The sequence below is a fragment of the Xenopus laevis genome, chromosome 4S (genome assembly GCF_017654675.1).
Source record: "Xenopus laevis strain J_2021 chromosome 4S, Xenopus_laevis_v10.1, whole genome shotgun sequence".
In the NCBI taxonomy this organism is placed as follows: domain Eukaryota; kingdom Metazoa; phylum Chordata; class Amphibia; order Anura; family Pipidae; genus Xenopus; species Xenopus laevis.
The window spans coordinates 48,995,988-49,009,969 of record NC_054378.1 but is presented as its reverse complement, the minus strand read 5'-3'; the positions used below and the strand labels follow the sequence as shown (position 1 = coordinate 49,009,969).

Here is a 13,982-nt window from a genome sequence, read left to right as displayed (position 1 = left end):
TTCTGCCCACGCCCCCCAGTCAATCAGATTCTCAGCGTCAGGGAGCTAAGGAGAGACACGGGAACTATTTTTAATTACATTTGGGACTGCAAATAGTCGGCAACAAGCAAGCGCTTGCGGTGCGCAGCGAGTGGGGAATACATTTATATGCGGCAGGTTAAGGAAAGGTGAGGCACATATGCTATGATTATTACATCGCTTTTTTTTTCCGCGCATGCGCAGTAAGGTGAAAGAAGAATAGGAAACATGGCGCCTGCGTGTCTCATTTTACGAGCAGAAGAAGCAAATGGATTCTACATGATAGGATTAACATATGTGAGTTATAAACATAGCAATCTAGTAGGTCTTGGGGAGTAGATTACAGGGAAATAGGTATTAACTTTTGCCTTTCCTTCTCCTTTAAAGTCAAATTTACCGCACTTTAGTTAACGGACCCCTATGTGTGTGTCATGAACCTTAAAACCTGGTCTATAATGACTTAATCTGTTGGTCAGAGCCGGGCCACACAGTGCAGGCGCCCTAGGCAACCTGTCCCGCTGTGGCGCCAGCTGAGTGTGTGCATGCGCGCGTTGACGCCGGCGCGCATGCGCACAAGAGCAAATCGGCATGCGAACATGCGCAGAAAGGCCAAACCGTGCAGGAAAGATAGGAAGTGATGGGACCGGACATGGGGTAGGCGACAGAGCAGCTTTGCGCCCTAGGCACGTGCCTACTCTGCCTACCCCTAGTTCCGGCCCTGCTGTTGGTAGCTTATATCGGCCCATGTATGGCCACCTTTACCTGTCTCATGAGTTATCATAACATCAAAGCACACACTAAAGGTGGCCATAGACGCAAAGATAATGGCATATCGGGGAAAGATCCGCTCGTTTGGCGATGTCACCAAACGTGCAGATCTTTCCCCGATATGCCATTAACGAGCATGGCTATATCGGGGGTAATCTGAACATTCTGCCGTATGGCCGAACTATCCTATTACGATGCGCAATGGGCTCCGGCGGGATCGGTCGGGTCAAAATCAAACCTGTCTTGGCAAGTTCCCCATAGGCTTCCTAACAATTTCCTGATCGAAGGAATATCCTTCGATCGATGGATTAAAATCCTTCGAATCGTTCTCTTCGAAGGATTTAATCGTTTGATCGAACAATTATTCCTTCGATCGTTCGATCGTTGGAATAACGCAAAATCCTTCGACTTCGATATTCGATTTTACTTAGACGGTCGAATATCGAGGGTTAATTAAGCCTCGAAATTCGACCCTAGGTAAATGTGCCCCTTAAAATGTGAATTACGTGATTGAAATTGAGTCTATAGGAGATGGCCTTCCCATCATTCTGAGCTTTCAGCATAACAGATTTTCAGATAAGTGATCCCATACCCATATCTTGTGTAATGTATAAAAGTGACAGGAGAAAAAATTACCTGAGTTACATTATGTTCTAGTCCAGTGATCCCCAACCAGTGACTCGCAAGCAACATGTTGCTCACCAATCCCTTGGATGTTGCCCCAGTTGCCTCAAAGCAGGTGCTTATTTTTTAAATCCAGGCTTGGAGGCAAGTTTTGGTTGTATAAAAAACAGGTGTACTGCCAAACAGAGTCTCCTTTAGGCTTCCACTCCACATAGGGGCTCCCAAATAGCCAATCACAGCCCATATTTGGCACCCAAGAACATTTGCATGGTTATGTTGCTCTCCAGCTTCTTTTACATTTGAATGTGGCTCACGGGTAAAAAAGATTGGGGATCCCTGTATCAAGTCTTTAAGAGACTAAAAAAAATACTACAGAAATGCCCTACTGAAAAAATACCCAGCTGCAGAAGGAATAGCTGGAAAATAATTGTACATTTCAGGATTGGTACTCTAACTTTATTTACAACATTGTTGTGACAGTTTTGCTTTTTCTGGAAGAAATACAAGATGTTACTATTACATTTTGTACATTCAGTAACACATACTGTATATTACACGTAGAGCTACAGCACCACCTTTAAAGCCTATAAAATAATGGGGGCATAAAAGGAATTTATTTGTGACCACTGTTTTTATCTAACACAAAGAGGTCAGTTTCTACTATGTTTTTTTAAAAATGAATCAGTTAATAGTGCTGCTCCAGCAGAATTCTGCACTGAAATACATTTATCAAAAGAGCAAATATATTTTTTTATATTCAATTTTGAAATTTGACATGGGGCTAGACATATTGTCAATTTCCCAGCTTCCCCAAGTCAAGTGACTTGTGCTCTGATAAACTTCAATCACTCTTTACTGCTGTACTGCAAGTTGGAGTGATATCGCCCCTCCCTTTCCCCCCCCAGCAGCCAAACAAAAGAACAATGGGAGGGTAGGTAGATAACAGCTCCCTAACACAAGATAACAGCTGCCTGGTAGATCTAAGAACAACACTCAATAGTAAAAACCCATGTCCCACTGAGACACATTCAGTTACATTGAGAAGGAAAAACAGCAGCCTGCCAGAAAGCATTTCTCTCCTAAAGTGCAGGCACAAGTCAACTGACTTGGGGCAGCTGGGAAATTGACAAAATGTCTAGCCCCATGTCAGATTTCAAAATTGAATATAAAAAAATCTGTTTGCTCTTTTGAGAAATGGATTTCAGTGCAGAAGTCTGCTGGAGTAGCACTATTAACTAATGTGTTTTGAAAAAAACATGTTTTCTGATGACAGGATCCCTTTAAGCACATGAATAGTATTAATTGCTACATAGGAAGGTTTAAAATAGGCCAATAGACTGAACTTGGTGTCACAAAATTAAACAATACCTGCAGAGGTAGGTAAAGGGGAGATTTAAGCACAATGATAGTATTAATTGCTATACAGGCATAGGTTATTGCTACATAAGCAGGTTTAACGTAGGAAAATAGGCTGAACTTGATAGACGTGTGTCGTTTCAATCTACTGTATCTATAATAATAAGTCAAATTAACAGGAATTGCTGTATTATTCTTTCTTTTGAAGACATTTCGCAAGTCAACTGACCTGGCTCTTTCTCAATTCAGAAGTGACTTTTTACTATAGATATACCATGACCTGGATGAATGAAAACCTTCACAGACTCATTTACTATAATCTCAGTGCAATTAAGCTAACCTATTTCACCAAACCCTGCACAGCCCCTCATTATTCTTGTCTCTCTGTTTTTAAAAAAAATACATTTTAAAAAAAGCTTCCCATAGAGAATGACTTTTTTCGCGTACTTGTTTTTTTTTTTTTTTTACCATATTCTAAAATTTATGTTAAACTTCCAGCTATAAGAGTACACAATGTGCAAATATACACAATGTTCCATGTTAGATGCACTGATAGTAGCCACTGATGGATTTGTCCCTGCATGCACCAAACTAATTAGCATTATAAATTACATACCTACCTATATATATATATATATATATATATATATATATATATATATATATATATATATATATATAACTCCTATCAATATTAACTCTTCTCTCCTGCTTCAATCATACTAAACCCTTGCATGACCCTACCTGAGGCAGTTAGCTCTAGTTAGGAGCTGCATACAGAGCTTTGACATTGTTCTGAGAGCTGCAAAACCATTACTAATGTCAGTGGGAGACTCTTGGTATTTGGCTGCATCGCCGAGTATTAAGGCACAACATCTGTTCCGATTCACATTTGTTTTGCTATACAGCACTGGCATTGGTCTATAACCAGAGTTCAGTTTTTAACATTGTGTTGTGCCTGTGCAAAATGTCCTAACATATCATTTGAACTTATGTGACTTTATATAATTCACTTCACACCTAAAATTCTAGTTGTTAAACTAGCTACTGGTAGTTAATTTTGAGATATTTTAAGTTTGAGATATCTTCAGAATATTATAATCAGAAAACAAAAATGTTATGCCAGAAGCTTGCTGTGACTTGTGCTCTGAAGCTGGAGTGTGTTAGGTGTTATAAGCACAAGGCTATACAACATTATTTTATTATAAAAAGAATGCTACCTTCACAGAAGAGATTACTGTAACAATAAAAAAATACTACTAATAAAAAAATATACATTTGAGGACAAGCAAAGTCTGGTAAAAAGGGAAGGATTAGTGTGATTAGAGCTTAGAGGTTTGTATCGGCTCTCATTTTAATAAAAAAACAGATTCCTCTACTCCTTAGCTTAAAGAGACAATAGAAACACATGCTTAAGAATTGGTGTTTTCCTTGTAGTATGATTCAATTGCACTGGAGTTAAAGAAAACCACAGTTACTGTAATATCATCCCTATACATCCGTGCCAAGTCCTCTGACAAGCTCAGCATGGTGGCAAGTTTCTCTTGCTCAATTTCCCCATCTTCATTACTGCCTATGGCATGCCGGATGAGATGTGTTGCAATGTTTTGGTCTGGGACAGGAATTTTCCTCGATTGTCTCTTGAGTAACAGGTTGTACATTTTTCCTAAGCTGCGCTTTTGTGCAGACACTTTGGGTTCCTGTAGGGAATTTTCTGATAGGTGATTGGCCACAAGCTTGACCACTTGCTCACTCTCCAGCATGTCCCAAAGGCCATCAGAAGCCATTATAAGAAACTTGTCCTGTGGCCTTAATTTATGGTAGGTCACCTCTGGTTCAGCACTTAAATAAGGAGGAGTATGATAGTTTGAAGGTGAATACTGATAAATATTTAAAGGTTCTAAATCACAAGCATTTTGTAAGACACTTTTCTGCAATTCCCGACTCCACTTGAATAGTACATCTCCAAATGCCCTAAAGGGCATTAAAATACCCAACAACCTATTATCTGTCACTATGGTATCTTTTTCAGATGGTGGGTGTTCAGCATGTAATCTTTGGAGCTCAGCTTTATTAAAGGCATTGTGATCTGCTGTAAGAGGAACCGCTGACCAAGCTCCACTGTCATTCTGAACACCTAAGATGGCCCGGCAGTCACCGGCATTAGCTATGTGCAAATGAACTCCATCGACATGAGACACACATGCTGTTGCCCCTGAAAATGCAACTTGCAGAGTAAGGTTTCTGAGAAATTCATTATCAGTGGGCACCTGTGCTTCAAGGGAGATGTCAGAATCCAATCTTTGGAATGCATACACCATAGCATCATCCACACTCATTCCAGTTTTGTTGTCTAGATTAATCAGCTCTTGCCAATAAACACGGAGATGGTCTATATAGAGGGAAGCCCCTTCCCTATAAAGGTGATCATCCTTGTGTTTGTGCCACTGGAAAATTGGAAGCATTGGTTTCATGTGTTCACTGGCAAACTCGATATCCTCAAGAGTTTTCTGAGACATCAGAGAGACAGCAATGTAGTAAAACAACCGCTCGCCAACTGATTGAGCGCATGCAGATCCAGCATGACCATCAAAAACTCCAAAAAAATGCCCGTTAGTTTGCAGGCACGTTGCTGCACTCCTGCGGTCCTCACATGGTGTATTAGAAGCCAGCTGATTGCTCTCAAACTTGAAGACAGTGCTTGGATTCTTCCCATTAAACTCTACTGGCTTGTAGGACAGCTCATTTGCCCTAAGTATGTAGTTAATTTGAGATGGGCTTAACAAGAATTGCACATCATTTTCTGAAGAAATTTGCCTAAAAGATCTCTCTCCTGAAAAGTTGATTTCATGTACAGGATAACAAAGCCACTTCTGAAAGACTGCCTTAGATTTACTTGGACTCCTCCATTTAACTTGCTGTTGAGTCAGGAGGCATTTGGAATAGTGACATTTCTCTCTGTGGATCACATTTACGCTTTGTTTTGCAGACTTCAGAATCCAACCAGAAACAGTTCTTGACATTCTAACCAAAGTATCTGTATGTTGCTTAATTCCAGCCTTCAGAAATACGATATAGTTTGAAATCCTTTGATTGAAAAAGAACAAAAAGTGTTTCAGTGTAAAATAAAAAGTCAGATTTCAAGCTTTGCATTCTTTTGAGAAAAAAAATACCCAGTGTTTTATTGGAATAACCATTTGAAGCACATACAGTATATCATAGAACCACTGCCTTAAGTTAATTTTTTAAAAGATGAAGGTGAATGTAACAAAAGTCGGTAATGGAAAAAATATTCGCAATGCAAAAAGTTATTCCTTTGTGCGAACAAATTTTCCTCTGCTCGAATTAAATATAGTTTTGCGTAGCCGGAAACTGTTTAGCGACCACTTCCCACAGTGAAAGAAGGACTTTTATAGTTTGCGCCAGTGCGCAGTGAATGTAATTAAAATTCTTTCTGAAAAAATTGCTATGTTTCTTCAGCAGAACCTTTAAGTACTTCTTAAAAGTGCATTTAAAATTCGCAATGCAATAGCAGTTTAAGGAAGAGCTCTTTGCGACTTTTATTACATTCGCCCCAGAAAAGAAAAAGACAGTGAGAAACTGCTTTTATTTTCAGCTTTTGCCCTGTTTAGAGCATGAAATAACAAAAATATAGATATTTTGTTAACTAGCCGCTTACTGCTGTCGACTATGCCTTACAATTTAGTAATATATACTGTTTGTGTGTGTATATATATATGTATAAATGAATCAATTACATAAATTACACCAACGCTTCGGCTCCTACCTGGGACCTTTTAACCTGTCAAGGGCCCCAAGCAGGAGCTGAAACGTTGGTGTAATTTCTGGAATAAATCATTTTGAGAAATACGGACATTTGGGGGGGGGGGTAATTCGGAGTTAGAGTAATTTTTTATTCAGACTTTTAATACCATCAAGGTTTAATAAATCTCAAAAAAGGTGAAGCCCACTTTTGCCATGGTGCCCCTGACTGATGTACCCAGTTACAAAAAGAGTTGCATAGAGGATGGGGCTTGCAAAGGAGTGGCCAGGGTTCAGGCAGATCACAGACATAGTTTGGGTATGATGGGGCATGGCCAGGTGGATTAAGTGTGTCAAAATGCATCTGTGGAGCTTTTTTACATTGGGCCCCATTCTACTTGTTGGCAGGGCCCACCGCCTAGGGCCCCAGGTTAATAGTAGGCTAATAACGGGGGGCACTTGGGCAGGGCCCATGATTACTGATGACGGCCCTGGTTGTACATTCGTATGAAAGTTCTGGGAGTTTTGCATGGAAGTGAAGTGTGACTGTGTGAATGTGTTAGGGACTTGGAGCTGATGTAAATTCTTCAGGTCTTTTCGGCAATTTCCGGCACTTTTGGTGCATGTGCAGTTGATATGAACAATGGGATGGCAGTGGATGTGATTTACTTAGACTTTGCTAAAGCATTTGATACAGTGCCACACAAAAGGTTACTGGTTAAATTAAGGAATGTTGGCCTGGAACATAGTATTTGTACCTGGATAGAGAACTGGCTAAAAGATAGACTACAAAGAGTGGTGGTAAATGGAACATTTTCTAATTGGACCAGTGTTGTTAGTGGAGTACCGCAGGGCTCTGTACTAGGTCCCTTGCTTTTCAACTTGTTTATTAATGACCTGGAGGTGGGCATTGAAAGTACTGTTTCTATTTTTGCAGATGATACTAAATTGTGCAGAACTATAGGTTCCATGCAGGATGCTGCCACTTTGCAAAGTGATCTGTCTAAACTGGAAAACTGGGCAGCAAACTGGAAAATGAGGTTCAACGTTGATAAATGCAAGGTTATGCACTTTGGCAAAAATAATATAAATGCAAGTTATACACTAAATGGCAGTGTGTTGGGAGTTTCCTTAAATGAAAAGGATCTAGGGGTCTTTGTAGATAACACGTTGTCTAATTCTGGGCAGTGTCATTCTGTGACTACTAAAGCAAATAAAGTTCTGTCTTGCATAAAAAAGGGCATTAACTCAAGGGATGAAAACATAATTATGACTCTTTATAGGTCCCTGGTAAGGCCTCATCTGGAGTATGCAGTTCAGTTTTGGACTCCAGTCCTTAAGAGGGATATAAATGAGCTGGAGAGAGTGCAGAGACGTGCAACTAAATTGGTTAGAGGGACGGAAAACTTAAATTATGAGGGTAGACTGTCAAGGTTGGGGTTGTTTTCTCTGGAAAAAAGGCGCTTGCGAGGGGACATGATTACACTTTACAAGTACATTAGAGGACATTATAGACAAATGGCAGGGGACCTTTTTACCCATAAAGTGGATCACCGTACCAGAGGCCACCCCTTTAGACTAGAAGAAAAGAACTTTCATTTGAAGCAACGTAGAGGGTTCTTCACAGTCAGGACAGTGAGGTTGTGGAATGCACTGCCGGGTGATGTTGTGATGGCTGATTCAGTTAATGCCTTTAAGAATGGCTTGGATGATTTTTTGGACAGACATAATATCCAAGGCTATTGTGATACTAAACTCTATAGTTAGTATAGGTATGGGTATATAGAATTTTAATTAAAAGTAGGGAGGGGTGTGTGTATGGATGATGGGTTTTTCATTTGGAGGGGTTGAACTTGATGGACTTTGTCTTTTTTCAACCCAATTTAACTATGTAACTATGTAACTATGTAACTGTGCATGCACCAATACAGTGTCCACTTCTTGAAGAATACAGAAGAGCCGGAAGATAGCGCCCATGAGCGCCACTGCGCTTACTCTGAACCTATACGTGAGTAATGAATTAGGGCACTTTCAAGGGTAATGACCTATGCGGAGGGGAAGCAGGAAGGGGGGGGGCTATGTAGGGTAGTGGGTGGGGTTTTTTATTATTGGGAGGTTTAGTTCTCCTTTAAGAGATGAGATAGGGAGAACTTAACTAATGAAAAGCCAGCTTGAAAAGTACAGCTCCTTACATATAATGACTACTTTTCTAAAGTGGATACATTTGTTATGCTAAATCCTTTTTCTGATAATGTCCTATAAGGAGCACTTAGGGCTAGTCCACACGGGGAGATAGCGACGCGTTTGCGGTCGTGGCGACAAAGCGCCGCGCCAGTCGCCGCGACCGGCGCAGGCGACAGTTTTGTATGGGCGCCTATGTAAAAACGCCTGTGCTAACCACACGAGGCGATGCGCTTTTCAACAGTCGCCTGAAAATGCCTCGCCAGGCTTTTTCAGGCGACTGTTGAAAAGCGCATCGCCTCGTGTGGTTAGCACAGGCGTTTTTACATAGGCGCCCATACAAAACTGTCGCCTGCGCCGGTCGCGGCGACTGGCGCGGCGCTTTGTCGCCGCGACCGCAAACGCGTGGCTATCTCCCCGTGTGGAATAGCCCTAAGGGTACGTCACAAAGGGTGTTTTATCCACTGCCATATTTACACCAGTGAAGAAATTGCAGATTCACTGCTTTTTGCCCCATGTTTAGTGTGCACTGACTTGGCAGTTTCTGTGCAAAAACCTTTCAAGTACACATTATTGCAATGAAATCTGCTCCTTGTGTGCACAGATAGATGCTGTCTGTCAGTGCACGCTAAACTTGGGAGAAACATTATTACACCATTCTTAGTCTTCCCATATTAGTCAGAGGACGAATAAATAATAAGCTGTTTTATTCACAATTCCTATCAGTATTCCCATTATAAACATTCACTGATGAACTGGTATCTCCTTGTGATGTAACAGGCAGTGTGTGATCAATCTAATGATAGTATCACCTATAATTAAGGCTGTTTCATGATGTACAGTTGTGAGTTATTTTATAGACCAATAAGTCAAGCCTAACCAAAGCATTGAAATTGTTAAATGTGAGAACATTTCTAAACACTAAATGAAAATAACCACCTGGAATTTTGCAAAAGGTTTACACAGAACTTCCTCTTATCATTTACATTGGATTGACCAGCAGTACATGCGTATGGCTATTAAGAAACAGCAGAAAGATACAGTTCAGCATAAAACAGAGTTCCAGAAAATGAAAATACCTTCTGCACAAACTATAAGACTTGCTTATTGGAAGCTGCCAAAACAGTACATGCACCACTTCCAGGCCCGGACTGGCAATCTGTGGGTTCTGGCAAATGCCAGAGGGGCTGCTGTAAGGTCCCATAGAAAGTGACTATTAAGTAGACTGTTGGGGCTTTTCTGTTTGGGCCTCTGTGTACTAGGAATGACAGGGCCTATTTTGAATTCAAGTCCAGTCCTGACCACTTCTAATGGGGCCTCCTACAGTTCAGAAATAGTGCACAAAAATGCACATTGTCTTTCTAATCAGGAACCAGCATTGTTACACCTACTGAGATAAACTGTTCTGCCGCCAGATTAGATTTGTCCAAGTGAAGAAGAGAAGACACTTGCAGTCCTGCTGTGAATATGAAATGTTCTTACCAGTTAAACCAGCTCCAGCTATCAGGCCCACAACTCCCTGTACAGTACGTTCAAGCAGGAATGTGTGAGCTCTGAATGTAACAGCCTTGATATTGTCAGACTCTAAAAAGCCATGCCCTCATGTCCGGGTCCTCCCCTTCCCCAGCTCTGCAACTGCCAAATTCCTGCCTCAACAAACACACCCCTCTTAGAAGTCACAACTAACCATGTTCTGCGCTGTCACAATAAGATCTGTATCCTGTTGTATACCAAGGGAACTCTGTACAGTCCTAGAACATAATGATATCTTATGTAGATAAACCACACTGCTGCAAGTCCTTTCCACAAATAAAAATGATATATATATATATATATATAGATATATATATATATATATATATATATATATATATCCACACAGTTGATGCAAAAACAGTCTGCTGTCTTGCCACATTGCACTGCATGTCTTGCTGAGACCTCATATATTCAGATAATACATTGGTTATTGCAGCGTTGTATAGAAAATGCAAGAATTACTGACTGGGGATCATTTACACATTCTAGACTTTATCACTGATCAAGCTGGTATCTTGAATATTCAATACTCTTCTTATACATGAAAGAAGATGATTGGTACCAAGATAAGTCTCAGTCCTCAGTACTGTAATAATGTCATATATGTCATATGATAATGTCTGTTGGGAGGCTTGATCACTTTTTTCCCATTTCCAGTATCAAAAACTCCCTTTTGTGCAATTTTAAAGTGTCAACAATTAATGCAAGGGAGCCTTGCATTGTGAGTAGAATACATAGGATGATGTACAACAGATGAGATAAAAAGAACATCCCAGGGGCTGCCAGCACTGTATATAAACAAAGGCAACTCTTGGCGCTCTATTTTACATGCAGCACCAACTCCTGGGTAGGGAAAAGGTGGGGGGGATGTACATCTTGCCCCATCCCCCCCATTTAAATGACCCCCTATTGTGAGTTACAAAAAATAGTGATTGCCTGCGCGTCGCTGAAATCCAGTTCCCTAAACAGACAAATAATGGCAATTAATGTAAACTATTAACCAGTGCGTAAGCCAGAGGCACACAAAAAGGATTTGGTCAAACAGTTTGAGACAAATGAGTGAATGCAATGTGTTTTCTCTCAATCAATACATTTATCTTGTTCAATCTTTTATACTTTGAGCACAATAAATGAGGATTGTCCTATATCTTATCTACTTCACTTTTCTTTTAATTAAAGTAAACAATAAAGCAAATACAATTCTAAAAAGTGCCACGAGGAATGGAATAGTGTAACTAAATACATGTTCTGTGTGCACATAGTAAAAATGTATAACAAAAACAAATATTTTCGACACCAGCTCTATTTATTGAGCTCATACTGAGCAATGATATGCAATACCAATTTTAACGGGAATAAATCTTATACATTACAGAAAATAATTAACAAAAAAAGTATTGCTTGCTGTCATAATGAGTTAAAAAAAGAGGACTTTTTACATACTTCCAAATATCTTCGTTTAGGGCAGAGACACACATGGAGATTCGGGAAGATTTAGTCACCCGGCGACAAATTGCTTCTTCTTCGGGCGACTAATCTCTCCAAACTGCCTTCCCGCCAGCAACTCATGAGGCAACTTTGGAAAACGAAGCGTTCCGAGCACCATCCTGCCGCCAATTTACATTCTAGCCAGTGGGAAGGCAGTTCTGGGAGATTAGTCGCCCAGGCCACTAATCTCCCCAAATCTCCATGTGTGTCTCTGCCCTTACTGCTTGAGTTATCAGAAACCCCCCCCAAGCAGTCCTGTTTCCCACCTCTAGCATTACTACTTATCTCTCAGCCATCACTCCCTTCCCCCCATTGAGTCTTGATGGTAATTAGGAATGAGCACTGGTGTAGGGGGGAAGGGATATTCCATGGTTGAGGGGCAATGCTGAAGACTTATGGCACACTTTACAGTTTCTCCAACCTTTTACATGAAACAAGATAAAATATTAAATAAAATCCTACTCCCATCAATTATACATATTTTCACTTTCTAAAACACCAGTCAGCTATTCTGATCCTAATGTATAAAACAAAACAAAGGTATTCAGTGCACTGGCATCTGTCAGAGCACTTTCACAGAGGATCACCAATCTCCTATAACAGGCAGCACAGTGAGCTGGAAGCCAAACGTTTTAAAACACAGCAGCTAGGTTAATTGGTAACTCAGGCACATGCTTGCCTGCCTGACAAGATTAACTCTAGGAGATTAACCCTAGAACTGCTGGCAGAAATATTGCTTCTCTTGCCACAGAATCCCTCACTGTGCCACACATCCCTCTCCCCAGCATAAAGTTGTACAGAGGAGCAACTCTTGCCACATTACTGTGGACTCTGGATAGTGCATCATCATTAGCATGCAGTAAGCCTGTTCTGTGCTTTACAAAGAATTTAAATGGATGTAGTGAGAGAAGAGCATGTTACCTTGCCATTTGCCTTATTACTATGCATCCACTGTCCACTTGGTCAGTAACAAAATAAATGTCCTACCCAGCAAATAGTACTTGAAGGTTTCTGTAGCCCACTTTATTGCCAAGCATTCCTTCTCCACTGTGGGATATATTTGCTCCATTGACAGTAACTTCCGGCTTAAATACTGCACAGGGTGCTCCTCTTTCCCTACAAACTATGAGAGTACTGCACCACAATCTGCATCTGAGACATCTGTTAGAAGAAAATAATTTAGAAACATCAGATGATATCAGCACAGGGCAGCTACAAAGTGCAATCCCTAAATGCACCTTCAGCTTCTTTACTCCTCCTAACATTTTCGGGGGCTTTTTCCCAATTAGATCTGTCAGTGGGGCAGCTTCGGTGGCAAAATGGGGTATTAACTATGGCTAGTACCCCCACTAATCCAAGAAAGGCTCTGTTTTTTTGTTACGGGGCAAAGTCAGCTTTCAATGGCCTGTATTTGATTTATGGGGCTTAACTGTGCCTTTTCCTACTGTATAACCAAGGAACTTTGCCTGAGATAGCTCAAAGCAACACTTGGCAGGATTAGCCTTCATCAACCTTTATCTAACTCTTGTTCTAGATTTTCATCAATAACTTCACCTCCTGGTAATATATCATGGGAATGATTTGACATAGAGACAATCCAGCATTCGGTACATTCGACTCATTTAGCAATGCATTCGGAAACCCTATGGCCCCTGTGTTTGTCAATCCTTCTTTCCCATTTAGACTTCCTGATTTACAGTTTACTGCATAGTGATCAGAATGAGTGAATGAGAAAACTTCCAGTGGACTCAGTTTTTGGCTTATTTAATTGTACTTGTAGCACACCGGCAAAATTAAGGTAGTTGCATCCTAGCACTAGGGGTAAGGCAAATTTGGCACCTCTGCGGCTGTGGTCTGAAAAGTCTGACCAGAGTAGACGAAGGAGCAGCGGAATATTGTACCATGTAGCCACAAACAGACTTTTTCTGCATGGGGACCAATAATATTTACCAGATTATGTGACACTAGAATAATATCACTACCTGAGTCCACCAGAGATACTGTTTTCCCACTGTTTTCCCATTTAACATTACTTGCATATGGAAAATACCAGCTCCTCCCTGTTCTCGCACAAAAATTATCCGTGGTATTGAATCCATAGTCCATAGGTTCTTAGAACTATGGACAGTAATATGTCCCTGCTCCCCTTATTCAAAGCACCCAATTGTGTTTTTTCTCACTGGCGCCCCCTTTTGAGCAAAGGTGTTTCCACTTGAAATTGTCTCTCCAGCCCTATCCCGCAACCCTGG

At 40.7% G+C, this 13,982-nt stretch overlaps 1 protein-coding gene across 4 annotated transcripts; it reads right to left on the bottom strand.

Moving 5' to 3' along the window:
* Positions 1–2,901: 2,901 nt before the first annotated feature.
* Positions 2,902–12,913, bottom strand: LOC121393084 (pyruvate dehydrogenase [acetyl-transferring]-phosphatase 2, mitochondrial-like). Of its 4 annotated transcripts, none has more exons than XM_041561211.1 (2): positions 12,655–12,913; positions 2,902–5,853 (listed from the first exon to the last, which is right to left on the bottom strand). In XM_041561211.1, exons 1-2 carry the CDS (start codon positions 12,660–12,662, stop codon positions 4,179–4,181), a joined length of 1,683 nt encoding a protein of 560 aa, XP_041417145.1. In that variant the 5' UTR covers positions 12,663–12,913; the 3' UTR covers positions 2,902–4,178. The 4 variants fall into 4 exon arrangements, with proteins under 4 accessions (XP_041417145.1, XP_041417144.1, XP_041417146.1 ...); XM_041561210.1 differs by lacking the exon at positions 12,655–12,913 and adding an exon at positions 11,689–11,742; XM_041561212.1 differs by lacking the exon at positions 12,655–12,913 and adding an exon at positions 10,192–10,338.
* Between the last annotated feature and the right edge of the window lie 1,069 nt (positions 12,914–13,982).